Source organism: Coregonus lavaretus (assembly GCF_964263955.1).
Source record: "Coregonus lavaretus genome assembly, chromosome: 23".
Classification (NCBI taxonomy): Eukaryota; Metazoa; Chordata; class Actinopteri; order Salmoniformes; family Salmonidae; genus Coregonus; species Coregonus lavaretus.
The window spans coordinates 31,730,936-31,749,850 of NC_140010.1; the positions used below are offsets into that span (position 1 = coordinate 31,730,936).

The following is an 18,915-nucleotide window of genomic DNA, read 5'->3' on the forward strand; positions in this document are numbered from 1 at the left end:
GTGACCTTTCGGTTTCTGGCACGACGCTCTTAACCACTAAGCTACCTGCCGCCCGACCTCAATCCAATTGAGAATCTGTGGTATGACTTATAGATTGCTGTACACCAGCGGAACCCATCCAACTTGAAGGAGCTGGAGCAGTTTTGCCTTGAAGAATGGGCAAAAATCCCAGTGGCTAGATGTGCCAAGCTTATAGAGACATTCCCCAAGAGACTTGCAGCTGTAATTGCTGCAAAAGGTGGCTCTACAAAGTATGACTTTGGGGGGGTGAATAGTTATGCACGCTCAAGTTCTCTGTTTTTTTGTCTTATTTCATGATTGTTTCACAATAGCAAATATTTTGCATCTTCAAAGTGGTAGACATGTTGTGTAAATCAAATGATACAAATCCCCCCAAAATTCATTTTAATTCCAGGTTGTAAGGCAACAAAATAGGAAAAATGCCAAGGGGGGTGAAAACTTTCGCAAGCCACTGTATGCCATGTGGTGTTACAGAATCAGCCATGGAATCACATTAGTCTGTTGAACGTTTATCAGTAGTACAAATCGCTCAAACGTTGAACGTCACAACGGCGTAGTTTTACCTTAACAACCCAACTGACCTTACCACTATTCTGGCTGTGTTGACTCAGCAAACAGAGAGAAGCATAGTCCAACAGAATAAAGTTCACTTTCACTGTTTCAAAACAGTTCCAACAGGTATTGATCAAAAACACTGTGTTAAAAGAACTTGTGCCATCTTGTTTCAAACCTGTGAATCTTATTGGCTGCTCAAACAGAACTCACAATAATAAAAACTTAACCATATACTGTACAGTACTTTATTCTAGTAAAATGGCTTATGTAACCATTATTATCATTATAATATTTCAGAACTGTCAATCTATATGTATGTTTTGGTCATGTAATGTACTTCTACTTATGACAGACTTTGAGATGTGTGCTTGTTATTTGTCACTGTGGAATTAAATCAGACCTCGATGTAGCTAGCCATGTGGTAAAGCAAACATCTTCAGACGAGAGAACAGATGGGCAATCTTGTCACAATGTCAAAGGTCTCCCTCCTGTGATTTCCAATGACTGCTAAATAAATCTTGAGCTCTAATTGCAAACATCCTTATGATTCAACGCTTAAAGTACTCCAATACTGCCTGGGGACTCCCATAACATTATTTTCTTGCGAGCAGCAACAAATGAAACATTTACATTTTTCCAGTGTGCAGCCAGGCTTGGCGTTTCCTGTGTTTAAGAGCCAAGACGCTGGCCTCGGGGGAGGCCTCCCCTTCAGACAAATGAATCCCTCCGAGAGGGAGAGGCTGAATGGTGACTATAAAACTCATTTGTTCCCCCAATAATGAGGAATGACTTAGAACCCCCCCCATCCCTCCATCACCACTCCTGTCATGGCAACGGGGACATTTCCATGGTGACCCCCTCCTCTCCTCTCATTTCTTCCTCCTCTCACCTGAACGCCTCGCGCAGTGCCCCGCGTTCGCTCAAAGTCGTGTGCTTGATGTCGTCAAAGTTGTTCTCTAACTTCATGCAGCTCTGGAGAGAGAGAGAGAGAGCGAGAGAGAGAGAGAGAGGAGAGAGAGAGAGAGAGAGAGAGAGAGAGAGAGAGAGAGAGAGAGAGAGAGAGAGAGAGAGAGAGAGAGAGAGAGAGAGATTCTATATTCAATACTGTAGCATGATGAGATGACGAGTCCATCCCTTGAAACAGAGCCATGAAAATACTATCAAAGCTGAATACATTCTAAACTAATACATTATAATGTACCATAGAGATTAAATACGATTTATATATGACCTTTTAGGAGGATTACACCACTGAGTAATGCACTATAGTCAAAGATACAGACCTCTTATAGGTTCCCCATTTCAAATAAGGAGGATTAATTTGTGCTATTTAACATAGTAACGCGACACGGTTTCCATTATCTGGGGGGAGTTTATTGGGATCCATTTTATAACGTATACAAAGTTCACCATAAGCTGTTTCCTTAATTTAATAGCCTAATACAGTTCAGGCCCAGACTCAGTTCACTGACTTAATCCTCTTAATGATGCACAATGGGAGAAATGACTGGAGAAAGAAACCATTCAAGTAAATACAGCCATCACAGTAGGCCCATTTTTTATTAAAGAGCAGGGAGAAATGTGTGTAGGGAGTGGAGAGGAGTTGGATAGGGAGTGGGGTGACTTTATAAAGCTAAAACTTTACAAATGGTTGGAAATCATTGAATGGACAGCTACTGTATATTCAAACCTTGTCTCTGATTTAAGTCATGACTGATACTGGACCACTCAGGCATTCTCAACCCTTTTGGAAAGCCATTTTGGTGTGTCTTTGGCATTAAAATGTGTGTAATTGTCCCGCTGAAAAATAAAACTATATGCCAGGGTTAGGTTTTCAGAAGACTGAGGCAGGTTTTCCTTGAACTTTTTACCTGGGCTTTGCTCCTTTCATATTTATTTTGGTCCTGACCAACTCCCCATCCCTGCCAATAACAAGCATACCCATAACATGATGCTGCCACTACAATACTTGAAAATACAGAGGGTTTCACCCAAATATGTGTTGTCTTGCAGTATTACTTAACAGCCTTGTTGGAAACAGAATGGAAGATTTGGAGTGGATTTCTTAAAACAGGCTTCCATATTTTCACTTTGTCATAGAGGCCAGTAATGCAATATTGTTGATCCATTTGTATTTCCAAGTATTGTGGTGGCAGCATAATGTTATGGGTATGCTTGTCACCGGCAGGGACTGGGGATTTTGTTAGGAGCAAAATAAATATGAAAGGAGCAAAGCCCAGGTAAAAAGTTAGAGGAATCCCCCCTGCCTTCTGAACACCTAACTCTGCGATATAAAAAAAAAATTCTGCGGGACAATTACACAAATTTGAATGTCAAAGAGGTGTTGAGTGTTCTGCTGACAAGGTTTGAATATTGCTGTCCATCAATGATTCCCAACCAAATTTACTAAGCATGAGGAATTTTGATAAAAACAATGTGGGGTCTGAAATTATTGACACCCTTGATAAAGACGAGCAAAAATGACTGTATAAATAAATCATTCAAATACTGAGCTATATTGTATGAAAAAAAGAGTGAAATGATATTATTTTATACTAATACAATTGCTCGGAGAAAGAGACTAATATATTTTTTTGCCGATAAGTTAGGGGTCAAAAGTATTGACACCCCTGTTTTCAATACCTTTCCATACCTCACCTTGCGAGGATAATGGCACTGAGCCTTTTTCTAAAATGTATTATGAGATTGGAGAACACATTGGGAGGGATCTTAGACCATTCCTCCATACAGAATCTTTCCAAATCCTTGATATCCTTTGTCTGTGCTTATGGACTGCCCTCTTCAATTCAAACCACTGTTTTTTTAAATAATTTTTTATTTTACCCCCTTTCGTGATATCCAATTACAATCTTGTCTCATCGCTGCAACTCCCCAATGGGGTTGGGAGAGGCAAAGGTCAAGTCATGCGTCCTCCAAAACATGACCCGCCAAACCACACTCCTTAACCTGGAAGCCAGCCACACCAATGTGTTGGAGGAAACACTGTTCAACTGACAACCGAAGTCAGCCTGTGGGTGCCTGGCCCACCACAAGGAGTCGCTAGAGCACAATGAGCCAAGTTAAGCACCCCCCTGCCAAACCCAGACGACGCTGGGCCAATTGTGCGCCGCCCTATGGGTCTCCCGGTCACGGCCAGTTGTGACACAGCCTGGGATCGAACCTGGGTCTGTAGTGACTCCTCAAGCACTGTGATGCAGTGCCTTAGTCCGCTGCGCCACTCAGGGGGCCCCAAACCACAGGTTTTCAATGGGTTTCAAGTCCTGAGAATGAGATCGCCATTGCAAAATGTTGATTTTGTGGCCAATTAACAATTTCTTTGTGGATTCTGATGTGTTCTTGGGGTTATTGTCTTGCTGGAAGATCCACTTGCGGCCAAGTTTCAGCCTCCTGGCAGAATCAACCAGGTTTTTGGCTAACATATCCTGGTACTGAGTAAAGTTCATGATGCCGTTGACCTGAGCAAGGGCCCCAGGACCAGTGGAAGCAAAATAGCCCCATAACATCAAAGCTCCACCACCATATTTTACAGTAGGTATGGGGTTATTTTCTGCTCATGCATTATCATTTCGACGCCAAACCCACCACTGGTGTGTGTGTGGCCAAAGAGCTCTATTTTCATGTCGTCCCACAAATGTAAACGCCTGTAGTTTGCTAAACAGCATTGGCACTTGGATAGGAACCTGTGCTTTGATCAGATGACATGAAAATAGAGCTCACTATGTTGCCCTAAGAGTTGTGCAAGAATGGTAGAATCTTATTTAAAATTATTCACAGCTGTATTAGCTGCCAAAGGTGCTTCACCAAGTATAAACTCAGGGGTGTGAAGACATATGCAATCAATACATCCTCATTTAGTATTTCTAAGTAGATTGGAAAATGTTCTATAACTGTTCTTTCACTTTGAAAATGTGGAGTAGGTTGTGTAGATTGATCTAATTTAATCCCTTTTAGATTTAATTTGAAGGCAGCTAAATGTGAAGACTGTGCAAGGGGTGTATAGACTTTCACTAGCGACTGTACTTTTAAATGCATATACGTTTTTTTCCTGCCCTACTTTCAACGTGTAATAAATTGAGCTTTGTTGTGGCGCTGCTAGGAATAACATTAAAAAGCTGCATTAACAGTACTTAAATTGTGACGATTATATTATGTTTGTGCTTTAGGATGAACTAATAATAACGTGTTTGGAAAAATCAACAGAAAAACACTCCATGTCTTCCTGTTCTAGCAGCTCGCAGCTCTCGCTTCCTCATTCCCTTCCCCCAGGGAACCCAGATTAGTCTGCATATTGTAATCAGCTGTTTTTGGAGGGTCCTGCTATTGCTATGGTATCCAGTTATGGCAGGTGGAGATCTTCTTCCCATGTGCAATTACCTTTCCCCCCAATCAACCTTGCCCTCTGACCTCTTAGATAACACAATGAATACACTGCGAGTCTGCCTTAATAGAATAAGCCCTTATCAAACCAACACCTCGGTGACATCTCGCCCTTGAGGTTACAAAGAGGCACAAGCTTTTCATAAAAAAAAACCTTGCCAATGCCAATTTAGCATGTTGAGAGGGAAGTGCGGTGGACAGCTGAAATGGCTGTAATGTTTATGATTTAGGACTTGAGTCTATAAAGTCTTCCAACATGTTAGCCAAGCTCATTTGTGCTATACAATGCAACATACTTTAATTACATTTCCAATTACAACCGCGCACCACGGTCGCCACTGGGATAACCATTGACATTTTCACTCGAAATTACCAGTGTTGCATTTATACACTGCAAAGGATTTGTCTAATCCAACATCTAGGGACCCTATTATTATTAATTAGACAAAATGCTTAGTGTTGGGAATTGCAGACATAATTTAAGATGTCTTATTAATATGCGTTCTCTGGAAACATTTTTTATTTTTTATTAGAACAATCGCCACATGGCAGAGGGGAAAAGCATAAAAAATTTGCATTTGAATATGGTTATGAGCCTTGACTGAGGCTGGAGCTATGAGACGATAACCAGTGGAAATGTGCAATATTTAACCGATTTCGGGCAGCATCTGCTGGGTATGGTCTTTCTGATTCATGTCCCATTAAAGCTGATACTTCAGGCTGTTGATAGGCACTCGAAAATATTTCAATGAGGACCGAAGAGGGAAGCGTGACATTTGGAATGATTGTGATATGAATGTAACTACAGCATAGGATCAGGGCTTTTTTTCTCACTAAGTGACCTCTCCAGGAAAAACTTGGGGCCCTAGTTATTTTTCCTGGGCCTACAGTTTTTCTGGGGTCGGTCACGGGGTCAGGAAAAACTTCTGGCCCTAGAGATGAACATGGAGCATAATGAAAAACAGTTTGTATAGAGGATGGGAAGAGGGTACACATGTCAGACTTACATCACAGCTCTTCTCTGGGTTTCTCTTCCAGTGTTTCCTTTCCTTCTTCTTGGCGTCTGTTGAGTGGATGGCAGCGTGGGTCTGCACCCTCGGGTTCAGAGACAGGATACTCTGTGACACATTGAACATGGCTCATTAACACAAAGTGGCTTATTGACCCAACACACTATCACAGCTTATTGTGAAATAGACAATTTGTGTCTGTTTCACAATAATCTGTGATTGTGGGTTGCAACACCACAGAGGTCTCAGTATTGAGTGGGTTTGAGAGTAGTACATGTGAGGGAATGCAGGTTATATTGGAAGAAACAGAGTAAAATGGAGAGAGCATTGAGGCACATAAGAATTGTTTTAGGCAGAATTGTTAATGGTAAGAAGGACATTGTGAGTTGTTTTACCTTTAGGCTACATGTTTATATGGAGATAAAATTTCAATTTCTACACTCACAAATAATCATAAAGTAAATCATTTTCAAAATGTTCACAGTGAAATTAAATGTGTTACTCTAAATCAGAGAACATTTGTTAAAGGCAAAATCCACTCAAAAACTATATTTTTGTATTTTTTTCATTATTCCACTTTTGATACAGTCCAAACATGTTTTGCATGTCAGCAGTCAAGTTTTCAAGATATTGGATATTGCATTTAGCATCATAATGATGATGTGGCCGGTGACACTTTGCTTCTTGAAAGTCCAATATCTTGAAAATGTGACTGCTGACATGCAAAACATTATGGGACTATATCAACAGTGGACTTATAAAAAAAATACCAAAAGATAGTTCTTGAATCGATTTTCCCTTTAAAACTGATTGTGGTAGAACACCATCGGATTGATAAGAACCTGTATTAATTACACAACACATTAATCTAATTCATAATTCACAAGGAGGCAAATGCATCATGAAATCAGACACACATTGAGGCTGAGTACTAGATTATCATCCTGTGAGGCCTCTATCTCTGACACACTGTGCCCATTGATTCACGGTTGCCAGTCAAATTATCATGGTACGATCAAGTCTTTCAAGATGGGCACAAATGTAGAGCAGGGTCCTCTGTTCTGATGGCAAACACAATTAACAGCCAAGCTAACTGAGGGAGGGGAGGGAAGGGGGGGAGCATAAACAGGGGCATAAACAGAAAATGAAACAGCCATCACTGGCACAGTAATACTCATTTCATGCTCTTTGTAGGGTAAAGGGGAACCATGTCTGCATTCATTTCAGTACACATGAACAGCACAATCAGACAAAGGGCAGAACAGAAGGGTCAAGTGCAAATTGAAATTTGGTCCTGGTGATGAACTGGGACTTGAAGGCAGCATGTGAGGTGGGTGCCAGCCAGATAATACCATTAGAGCTTGAAACAAATGATAAAACACAAAGCAAGCAGATCCAAGATGTCATTCAACATTTACATTTACATTTTCGTCATTTAGCAGACCCCCTTATCCAGAGCGACTTACAAATTGGTGCATTCACGTTATGATAGCCAGTGGGACAACCACTTTACTATATATATATATATATATATATATATATATATATATATATATATATATATATATATAATTTTTATATATATATATTATTATTTTTCAACAGAGACCCGCATACCAATGAACAAGGTTGAAAGCCCTACAGCTCTTAGCACGTTTTTAAGTAGAGTATAAATTGTGGTATGCTAATATCAAGCGTTTCAGAAATAACTTTTTTGTATTTTTAATATTTTAATGTTTTTCAGGTAATGACACAAACAACAGGTTTCAGTGGGAGAATTAATAGGTCAGCCAAACCTGAAGTAACAATTCGCACTTCAGTGAGAAACTGATTTTCTATCACACACAGTGAATCTATTATTAAAACCACTATCAATGTATATAAGGGAAGTACATTTACATTTCAGTCATTTAGCAGACGCTCGTATCCAGAGCGACTTACAGTTAGTGCATACATTTTCATACTGGCCCCCCGTGGGAAAAGAACCCACAACCCTGACGTTGCAAGCACCATGCTCCACCAACTGAGCTACAGGGGACTGTAGAGAGCGTACACTCTGTATTCAGCCTAGGGCACAGTGCCCGTTGTGTGGAAACAGTTGTATTATTTTGAGATGCGGAGCATTTGTGGTATTCTTTATCAGACTTCCTAAGATTCCATTTTCATTCCTTTCTGTAGTTAGGCTACACCCTAAAAACACCAGAAAATGAACCAAGTTCAGTTCTAAAAATTGCTTTCATTAATATTATATGATATTGATAACATCCCTCTATTTTATTAAAGAATAAGAATACATTATCAAACAAATAATTTGGGGAAGTGTCTTTGCTATGCCTTTAGCGTAGAAAAAAAACATTGCCACAGGAGGAATCCAGATATCATTTTAAACAGGATTATAGTGTCTTCTTTCCTCTCCATCCCGAGGAGCAGAGGAGGCTGACTTTATCAGTCTTCACTGATCACACCCAGCACCCACATCACTAATTAATACACGCCTGTTTTCCACAGAGTCAGTAAAATCACAATCACACACTGCAGAAATTAGGAAGCGATGTCAGCCGTTTAGCAGTGGTACATAAACCCTGGATTGCTGATGCTATGTGTTGGCCATTGAGAGGCTTTGAAGCCACCGGTCCGCCATATTGGCACTCCCCAATAGGAGCAGTCCTCCATAGGAATGAATGGAATTCTACAGTATTTCAATTAAATGTTTCATTCATACATTTATTTAGGTATTTTTTGTTGTTGTAGTGGGGACAGTAACATTAGTAATCTCAAAAAAAGTATACCTGCCATGGCGGCAGTTAGCTTAGTGGTTAAGAGCATTGTGCCGGTAACCGCAAGGTCGCTGGTTCTAATCCCCAAGCCAACTAGGTGAAAAATCTGTCGATGTGCCCTTGAGCAAGGCACTTAACCCTGGATAAGAGCATCTGCAAAATGACAAAAATATATATATATATTATTATACTTTTTTTGAGGGGGGGCTTCAACACAGCGCCCCCTATCAGTAATTGAGTGTATATATAAATCATTGTTCACTCATAGGTGTAGCCTACATAGAGTCAGAGTATGTAGGCTACACTGAGGGGGTACGAAGAATAACGCACTGCAAACAAAGAGCTCTGTCAGTCTCCCTCCAATTTCCCTGAATGCATTTTGAATAGCATCATACTTCAAACAAACTTGACTAAGGTCTCAGAAAGCCCAGAGTTCAGTACGAGACACTCCAGCTACTCCCTTTGAGATTCTAGTCTTTCATAAAAGTAACATATTCCCTCCCCGGGGCTTGATAGTTAAACATGAGCTGGCAATTCACTGTCTTATTGCCCTGTGTCTTCACCTGGAAATCGATAGATGAATTTCCACATATTGATCCGCCATGGATGAGATAAAGCAAGAGTATCCTACTGCACTGGGGGCATTCAGCAATATTAATTCAGTTCCAACATCAGATGCAGTAATACAGGTTATGGAGAGGGTAGGCTGTCCTGCTTGGGTTCATCCCTGAATATCGCTGTATTTAACTAGAATGGGGAAATAAATCCATTTAAAATGGAATCTAACAAAATCGCACAATTAAAGGATATGGTCCAAGGTCAAAGGCCCAATTGAATTGAAACCAATTTACAGTCTAAAGCAACATAGCATTTCTCGCCTAGGGGGAGAAAGCATGCTTGAATCAATATTCAGTTTGTTCTCTCCAGTTTCACACAGTAAAATATAGTGGCTCTATTATCGTAAACAGAAATCCAAATATACTCTCTCAAATTGCAAGAAAAAGAACATGATTGTGATTGGATAACTGTCCCAGCCAAGGGGACCTTATCTTGCATGAGGAGGAGGGCTGAGCTGAGGGTGGGAAGCGTTGCGGGGCAGAAGTTCAGAGCACCACACGTTCCTGACCTCACAAGCTGGGCCAGAGGGTACTTAAACACAGTTTACCGGGAGGAGGAGGGGGGCTGTCACCTGTGTTCAGATTAATTATTTAACTAAGGGAAAAGGGGGCCGCAGAAGATGGACGATGTGTGATTTAGCTCACTGTTGGGCGGAGAGCGAGAGAGCGAGAGAGCGAGAGCGACAGATAAGAAGGTGGGTGGAGGAGTGGGAGAGATGGGGTGGGCCGGGGGGGCAGTCTCATGTTGGCAAGGCCTGGAATGATCTGGGACTTGCTGATTGATTAACAGAGCAATCAAAGTCAACTTATCCAGGAGCTACATTTGCTTGGCCATCTATTTACATGATATAGAGCCACTGTTTCCAATAGGCTAAGTTGGGATAAAAGTCATTCAATAGGTATAGCAAGATAAAGAGAAATAAGTGTATGTGTGTGTGTCGGGTAATCACCATAAAGAATGATGTTGAAAAGGGATAAGAGGAGAATCATTGACAGAATCACTGTAAAACTCCCCAGCAAACAGTGAACGTTCCTACAACAATTGTTTGGGTGCATTTCTAGAATGTGTTATCGGAACGTTCAAAGAGAAAATGTTACATCCATGTCATGGTACCATCCCTAGCTGGGAACCTCTGTCAAATGAGAGACCGTTAGAAAGCTATTTTGACCTTCTCAGAACGTCTCTACTAACAAGGTAATCAGATATTATTTTCTTGGTCTTTATAGTGTCAAATTATGTTCAGACCGCTACAAACAGGTGAGCAGACACTTTCTGACAATCACAACACGCCTGAAACAGAACATTCCAGGAAATCTGAATGTCCTATTGGTTATTGTTGAAGAGATAAGATAAAGATTAGATAGGGTATCGGTTTATGACCTCCGCTCTTATCTCCAAACACACTATGATGAAACACCTGTGCATCCCACCTGCATCAACTTAAACCTGGACTAATGTTCTCTCTTTTGGACTTACGCTCTTCGACAATGTGTAACTGAATGTTTTACATGCGTGATATATGTGACAGATACCTCTATGCTACGCTTTACTCAAATAGTTAAATCAGTGGGTTACAAATCCTTGGGTTAAGAATAACACACATTATGGGTATAGTGTCATCATTGCGATACATTATCAATGAATGACATACAATACATTGTATGATGGTAGAGGGATGTTGTGGAACATTAAGCTTATACTGCAGTAGGCCTACATTAAAAGTGTGGTATATACAGTGTCTTCGGAAAGTATTCAGACCCCTTGACTTTTTCCACATGTTGTTACGTTACAGCCTTATTCTAAAATGGATTAAATAAATACAAATCCTCTGCAATCTATACAGAATATCCCATAATGACAAAGCAAAAACAGGTTTTTAGAAAAATTAGCAAATGTATTCAAAATAAAAAACAGAAATACCTTATTTACATAAGTATTCAGACCCTTTGCTATGAGACTCGAAATTGAGCTCAGGTGCATCCTATTTCCATTGATCATCCTTGAGATGTTTCTACAACTTGATTGGAGTCCACCTGTGGTAAATTCAATTGATTGGACATGATTTGGAAAGGCACACACCTGTCTATATAAGGTCCCACAGTTGACAGTGCATGTCAGAGCAAAAACCAAGCCATGAGGTCGAAGGAATTGTCCGTAGACCTCCGAGAAAGGATTGTGTCGAGGCACAGATCTGGGGAAGGGTGCCAAAACATTTCTGCAGCATTGAAGGTCCCCAAGAACACAGTGGCCTCCATCATTCTTAAATGGAAGACGTTTGGAACCACCAAGACTCTTCCTAGAGCTGGCCTGGCCGCCCGGCCAAACTGAGCAATCGGGGGAGAAGGGCCTTGGTCAGGGAGGTTACCAACAACCCGATGGTCACTCTGACAGAGCTCTAGAGTTCCTCTGTAGAGATGGGAGAACCTTCCAGAAGGACAACCATCTCTGCAGCACTCCACCAATCAGGTGGAGAAACCAAGATTGAACTCTTTGGCCTGAATGCCAAGCGTCACGTCTGGAGGAAACCTGGCACCATCACTAAGGTGAAGTATGGTGGTGGCAGCATCATGCTGTGGGGATGTTTTTCAGCGGCAGGGACTGGGCGACTGGTCAGGATCGAGGCAAAGATGAACAGAGCAAAGTACAGAGAGATCCTTGATAAAAACCTGCTCCAGAGCGTTCGGGACCTCAGACTGGGTCGAAGAACCACCTTCCAACAGGACAACGACCCTAAGCACACAGCCAAGACAACGCAGGAGTGGCTTCGGGACAAGTCTCTGAATGTCCTTAAGTGGCCCAGCCAGACTTGAACATGACCAAACATCTCTGGAGAGACCTGAAAATAGCTGTGCAGCAACGCTCCCCATCCAACCTGACAGAGCTTGAGAGGATCTGCAGAGAAGAATGGGAGAAACTCCCCAAATACAGATGTGCCAAGCTTGTAGCGTCATACCCAAGAAGACTCAATGCTGTAATCTTTGCCAAAGGTGCTTCAACAAAGTACTGAGTAAAATGTCTGAATACTTATGTAAATGTGATATTTCCGTTTTTTTTATTTTTTTATAAATTAGCAAACATTTCTAAAAACCTGTTTTTGCTTTGTCATTATGGGGTATTGTGTGTAGATTGATAAGGGGAAAAAAACTATTTAATCAATTTTAGAATAAGGTTGTAACTTAACAAAATGTGGAAAAACTCAAGGGGATACTTTCCGAAGGCACTGAATACTTTCCGAAGGCACTGTATCACATGGAAGATCACTCAGCTGGGGTTTAAAACATGCAGAATCTCCAACACCTGTATGATTATTCTAAGGGGTTTCATGCTTAGATTTACAGCCTTGATAGGAGAGCAACTCGTTAAAATCCTAGACGTTGACACTGACATGGATGTCTGCTAGACACAGGTCTCCTTGTCATCATTTAAATGGCAATTTTCAGACGTTGACACTGACGCGGATGTCTGTGAGACACACGTCTCCTTGTCATAATTTAAAAGCCAATTTTTGGTGCCCATGTTGGTAATATCCTCTCCTTGTACTTGACTTGATAGTCCTGTTCTGGAGGCTGGCCTGGCATGGTTCAGCGCCAGACATAAAGTGTATAGGCCTTTCTGTAAACGGACACATTAATCTCATTTCTAACGAACACTGATGGCCATCCTAGACGTTTTTAATGAATCCGTGAGCACACACAAAGGCGCACGTTTAGCGTTCTCACAAAGGCAGGATATTAAAACGAGACGTCTTCAGCGCTGCGCAAGATGAATGGCCGGTTTAATTGCTCCGCGGACGGCCGTTATTATGACATTTAGTGAGGTATTTTCGACAGCAGACGGGAGTCATTCAGACCACGTCTTAAGCGCCCCCTGACACAGCCAAGGTCACATGACCGTTGTCATAACAGCCATTAATAGAAATGCTAATGGTGACCGTCACTTACCCCGGCACACTCTCCATTCAAATGTCTTCAATAAAAGAAAGTCTACATGTCACCTAGGCAGAGGTGTAGGTATTGTCAATGGATATGATGCATGCCCATCCACCGGCATGTATTGGGTTGGTTTAATACAATGATGTATTCAGTAATACCAGATATCATTGTATAAGCTCATATTTTTTAGAGGTTATGTAGGCCTATGTCACATAATTGATTACAGTATTTGCAAGGTGAGTCATACTCAGTGGCTACCCCTCATTCAGGGCAGGTGTTTTGAGTTCCACATTTTTAGCAACAAAAATAAATAAAATATTAAATATTTTTGTTTTTGTTTTTGGGGCTTGCCTGTTTTGCATGTTATTTTGGCATTAATACGTGTTACATATCAGTTTGCAAACAAGGTAAAACAAATATACAGTGGGGAGAACAAGTATTTGATACACTGCCGATTTTGCAGGTTTTCCTACTTACAAAGCATGTAGAGGTCTGTCATTTTTATCATAGGTACACTTCAACTGTGAGAGACGGAATCTAAAACGCCGTCATGGATTAAAATCCTGCAGCGCACACAAGGTCCCCCTGCTCAAGCCAGCGCATGTCCAGGCCCGTCTGAAGTTTGCCAATGACCATCTGGATGATCCAGAGGAGGAATGGGAGAAAGTAATGTGGTCTGATGAGACAAAAATAGAGCTTTTTGGTCTAAACTCCACTCGCCGTGTTTGGAGGAAGAAAAAGGATGAGTACAACCCCAAGAACACCATCCCAACCGTGAAGCATGGATGTGGAAACATCATTCTTTGGGGATGCTTTTCTGCAAAGGAGACAGGACGACTGCACCGTATTGAGGGGAGGATGGATGGGGCCATGTATCGCGAGATCTTGGCCAACAACCTCCTTCCCTCAGTAAGAGCATTGAAGATGGGTCGTGGCTGGGTCTTCCAGCATGACATCGACCCGAAACACACAGCCAGGGCAACTAAGGAGTGGCTCCGTAAGAAGCATCTCAAGGTCCTGGAGTGGCCTAGCCAGTCTCCAGACCTGAACCCAATAGAGAATCTTTGGAGGGAGCTGAAAGTCCGTATTGCCCAGCGACAGCCCCGAAACCTGAAGGATCTGGAGAAGGTCTGTATGGAGGAGTGGGCCAAAATCCCTGCTGCAGTGTGTGCAAACCTGGTCAAGACCTACAGGAAACGTATGATCTCTGTAATTGCAAACAAAGGTTTCTGTACCAAACATTAAGTTCTGCTTTTCTGATGTATCAAATACTTATGTCATGCAATAAAAGGCAAATTAATTACTTAAAAATCATACAATGTGATTTTCTGGATTTTTGTTTTAGATTCCGTCTCTCACAGTTGAAGTGTACCTATGATAAAAATTACAGACCTCTACATGCTTTGTAAGTAGGAAAACCTGTAAAATCAGCAGTGTATTTGTCTCTATTTGCACATAATCTCTTGCACATCTAGCATTCCAGTGTTAATACTATTGTAATTATTTTGCACTATAGCCTATTTATTGCCTTACCTCCATAACTTGCTACATTTGCACACACTGTATATATATTTTCTGTTGTATTTTTGACTTTATGTTTTTTTACCCCATATGTAACTCTGTGTTGTTTTTATCGCACTGCTTTGCTTTATCTTGGCCAGGTCGCAGTTGTAAATGAGAACTTGTTCTCAACTGGCTTACCTGGTTAAATAAAGGTGAAATAAAATAAAATAAAAAGTATCAAATACTTGTTCTCCCCACTGTATATCATTGAGTTAATAAAGCTGCATACAAACATGGTCTCTTTTTTGTTCTCTTGAGTAAGGCAGCTCCAAAATGCAGGTGTTTCAGCCTAGCTCAGTGCTTTCTGTGGTGGTTGGGCAGCTGTTGTGTAGTAAGCTGTTAATAGCCCATGTACCTCACCCTAATAATTGGGTATATTTTCACCTCTTAATTTCGCCTACTGTTCTGACTCGGTGGTGCACATGTAGCCTATAACCTGTTTTTGAGAAATGTAATCATCGAATATTGTAAGAGCTTTCATTGTCAGCTTATATGCCCCCTTTATTTATCCTATGGTTCTGACTTGGTGTACAGGGAGAACACTGTAAGAACGGCCCATGTTCTGAATTATGTCGCTGTACATTTCAAAAGTGCTGAACAAATAGTTATATTGACTATGTCTGTCCTGGCTCGCTCATTAATGTCTTAATCGAAATTACGGATTGTCTCTTATTCGCTTGTCGTCCCCTTATGCATAGTTTATACATCTCAATTGTCAGTAGAAAACACATTTGTTTAAGCAAGTCAGCTATATCAGCTATGTTTTTTTAAAGGCAGTAAATGAGGCTGAATGAACTGTTTCGCTGCCAGACAAGGCTCTGCTGATAGCCAGGTGTAGCAGTGGTAAGGTGTTGGGACTGCTGTTGGGACAGCTTTATGTAGGCCCTAACAGTTTGTGGGCACCATTTGTCACCGTTTTAGTGCAATTAATGTATTGTTTAGTGTTGTGTTGTGTAGCGGCTTTGCTGTCATGCATCTCATATATATATTTTTTTGCCCCACCAAGATTTACATGCTAAAATCGCCACTGGTCATCCTCATTTACAGGCATTGATCATACAAGGCCTTCTTGTCAAATGACAGATACAAAATATCCTTATTCCTGTTTTTTGTTGGTTCAGTCTACATAAGCTGTTTTGTCTTTAGTAAAAGTGGCCTATGCATGGTGTTGATAAAAAAATGTGTAGGCTATTGAAATAGTGGAATCCCCATGGACTATTACAATGTTTGGGACAATTCTTAAAGCAACGGTTATTGGTTTGTAAACTTTTATTTGAAATCAAAATAAATTTAGATAGGCATAATGCGATCAAGTAACTGGCTACACATGCGCTGTCCATTGTTCTGAAACTTCAGTGGTAGCTACAGAATGATTGGCTAATATGAGAAGGAAGAATGAATTCTCGTGCTAGCTGATGAGAAGCTGTAGCATTGTAGCTAAAAAAATGTTAACACTGCATTGCCTGGATAAGTATATGGGTCTATCACATAAGGAAAATACTGAAAGTAGGCTAACTTCCGTGCAAAACTTGCATGTGCTCTATGAGACTGAAGAAATAGTCTCGTAGTGTCAATTTATCAATCACGTTGCTCTAAATAAAACTACCCACGCTATACTGTTTTAAGGTGAGTTATCTTTCTCCATATAGCCTAAAATAACAAGCAATTAAAAAGCCAAAATAAAAATATCTGCACAAATTATCAAACCTGAAGAGTAGGCTAATTTGTAAATATCTGCTCCCCCATCGATCTAATTCTAGCAGTTTGCCAACCCAGTTTTTTTACAACATGGCTCAAGCAGGTAGGCTAAACACTGCGCGAAAAGTAAGGCAAAAAGACACCTCACTCCCAAAACCAGAGGTCGCAAATTGAGATTACAAGTGACAGAATAAAACAGATTAACAACTATAAAGTTATGTACCTCAATGTCCGGAAGGTCTTTACTCAGCATGTTTCTCTTTTGGTAATTCAGGTGTCAGGTAAAACTAAAATAAACCGTTCGGTTTGTGTGTCCAAAACTTCTCTAGTGCTTTATTGTAGTCTATTTCGGAAGAAAAAAAAGTCAGCCAAAGCGTCAGACTATTCCATTCTCAGTTCGAATGCACCATCTGAAACTTCAAATATTTCTTTTTAAATGTGCATCCAGTTCAACACAGCTGCACATTTGTTGTCCATTAAGATTTTTCTCGATATTGCTAAATAAACACGCCCTATCTGTTGTGTTTTTTTGGAACAATAATAATTTTGTTAGTTCGAAATGGTGGAGTCCGACAAGTCGTCACACTGATAAGGGAGTTTGAAAGGTTCAAGTTTGTTATGAGTTCATTATCAGGTGAGGAGGGGGCACGTTGCATGGATAACTGTTCTGCATCATGTTGAACTGTCAGCACGTGTCCATGGTGTTCGAAATCCTCTCCACACCCCTAGGTTGAATGCTCATAGACAGAATTATAGGCTACAGGTGCAAGTCAATGAGTCATTTCTACTCCCTGAGAGTCTTTATGGCGATTATACTACAGTGAGGGAAAAAAGTATTTGATCCCCTGCTGTTTTTGTACGTTTACCCCCTGACAAAGAAATGATCAGCCTATAATTTTAATGGTAGGTTTATTTGAACAGTGAGAGACAGAATAACAACAACAAAATCCTGAAAAACGCATGTCAAAAATGTTATACATTTATTTGCATTTTAATGAGGGAAATAAGTATTTGACCCCCTCTCAATCAGAAAGATTTCTGGCTCCCAGGTGTCTTTTATACAGGTAACGAGCTGAGATTAGGAGCACACTCTTAAAGGGAGTGCTCCTAATCTCAGTTTGTTACCTGTATAAAAGACACCTGTCCACAGAAGCAATCAATCAATCAGATTCCAAACTCTCCATCATGGCCAAGAGCAAAGAGCTCTCCAAGGATGTCAGGGACAAGATTGTAGACCTACACAAGGCTGGAATGGGCTACAAGACCATCGCCAAGCAGCTTGGTGAGAAGGTGACAACAGTTGGTGCGATTATTCGCAAATGGAAGAAACACAAAAGAACTGTCAATCTCCCTCGGCCTGGGGCTCCATGCAAGATCGCACCTCGTGGAGTTGCAATGATCATGAGAACGGTGAGGAATCAGCCCAGAACTACACGGGAGGATCTTGTCAATGATCTCAAGGCTGTTGGGACCATAGTCACCAAGAAAACAATTGGTAACACACTACGCCATGAAGGACTGAAATTCTGCAGCGCCTGCAACGTCCCCCTGCTCAAGAAAGCACATATACATGCCCGTCTGAAGTTTGCCAATGAACATCTGAATGATTCAGAGGAGAACTGGGTGAAAGTGTTGTGGTCAGATGAGACCAAAATGGAGCTCTTTGGCATCAACTCAACTCGCCGTGTTTGGAGGAGGAGGAATGCTGCCTATGACCCCAAGAACACCATCCCCACCGTCAAACATGGAGGTGGAAACATTATGCTTTGGGGGTGTTTTTCTGCTAAGGGGACAGGACAACTTCACTGCATCAAAGGGACGATGGACGGGGCCATGTACCGTCAAATCTTGGGTGAGAACCTCCTTCCCTCAGCCAGGGCATTGGAAATGGGTCGTGGATGGGTATTCCAGCATGACAATGACCCAAAACACACGGCCAAGGCAACAAAGGAGTGGCTCAAGAAGAAGCACATTAAGGTCCTGGAGTGGCCTAGCCAGTCTCCAGACCTTAATCCCATAGAAAATCTGTGGAGGGAGCTGAAGGTTCGAGTTGCCAAACGTCAGCCTCGAAACCTTAATGACTTGGAGAAGATCTGCAAAGAGGAGTGGGACAAAATCCCTCCTGAGATGTGTGCAAACCTGGTGGCCAACTACAAGAAACGTCTGACCTCTGTGATTGCCAACAAGGGTTTTGCCACCAAATACTAAGTCATGTTTTGCAGAGGGGTTAAATACTTATTTCCCTCATTAAAATGCAAATCAATTTATAACATTTTTGACATATTTTTTTGTTGTTATTCTGTCTCTCACTGTTCAAATAAACCTACCATTAAAATTATAGAC

At 41.2% G+C, this 18,915-nt stretch overlaps 1 protein-coding gene and 1 long non-coding RNA gene across 2 annotated transcripts in view; one reads left to right on the forward strand and one right to left on the reverse strand.

The window, feature by feature from the left end:
- LOC311098998 (dihydropyrimidine dehydrogenase [NADP(+)]) overlaps nucleotides 1-17,160 on the reverse strand; it is a 136,008-nt gene extending 118,848 nt beyond the window's left edge. Inside the window, exons 1-3 of the mRNA XM_084139589.1 lie at nucleotides 16,796-17,160; nucleotides 5,982-6,092; nucleotides 1,466-1,548 (exon numbers count right to left, since the gene is read on the reverse strand). Of these exons, the coding sequence (XP_083995715.1) occupies nucleotides 1,466-1,548; nucleotides 5,982-6,092; nucleotides 16,796-16,825 (224 nt within the window). The 5' untranslated portion in view covers nucleotides 16,826-17,160. The remainder of the gene's footprint in view (nucleotides 1-1,465; nucleotides 1,549-5,981; nucleotides 6,093-16,795) is intronic.
- LOC311098999 overlaps nucleotides 9,476-18,915 on the forward strand; it is a 49,984-nt gene continuing 40,544 nt past the window's right edge. The window contains exon 1 of the long non-coding RNA XR_014609670.1: nucleotides 9,476-10,073. This is a non-coding gene — a long non-coding RNA (uncharacterized lncRNA). The remainder of the gene's footprint in view (nucleotides 10,074-18,915) is intronic.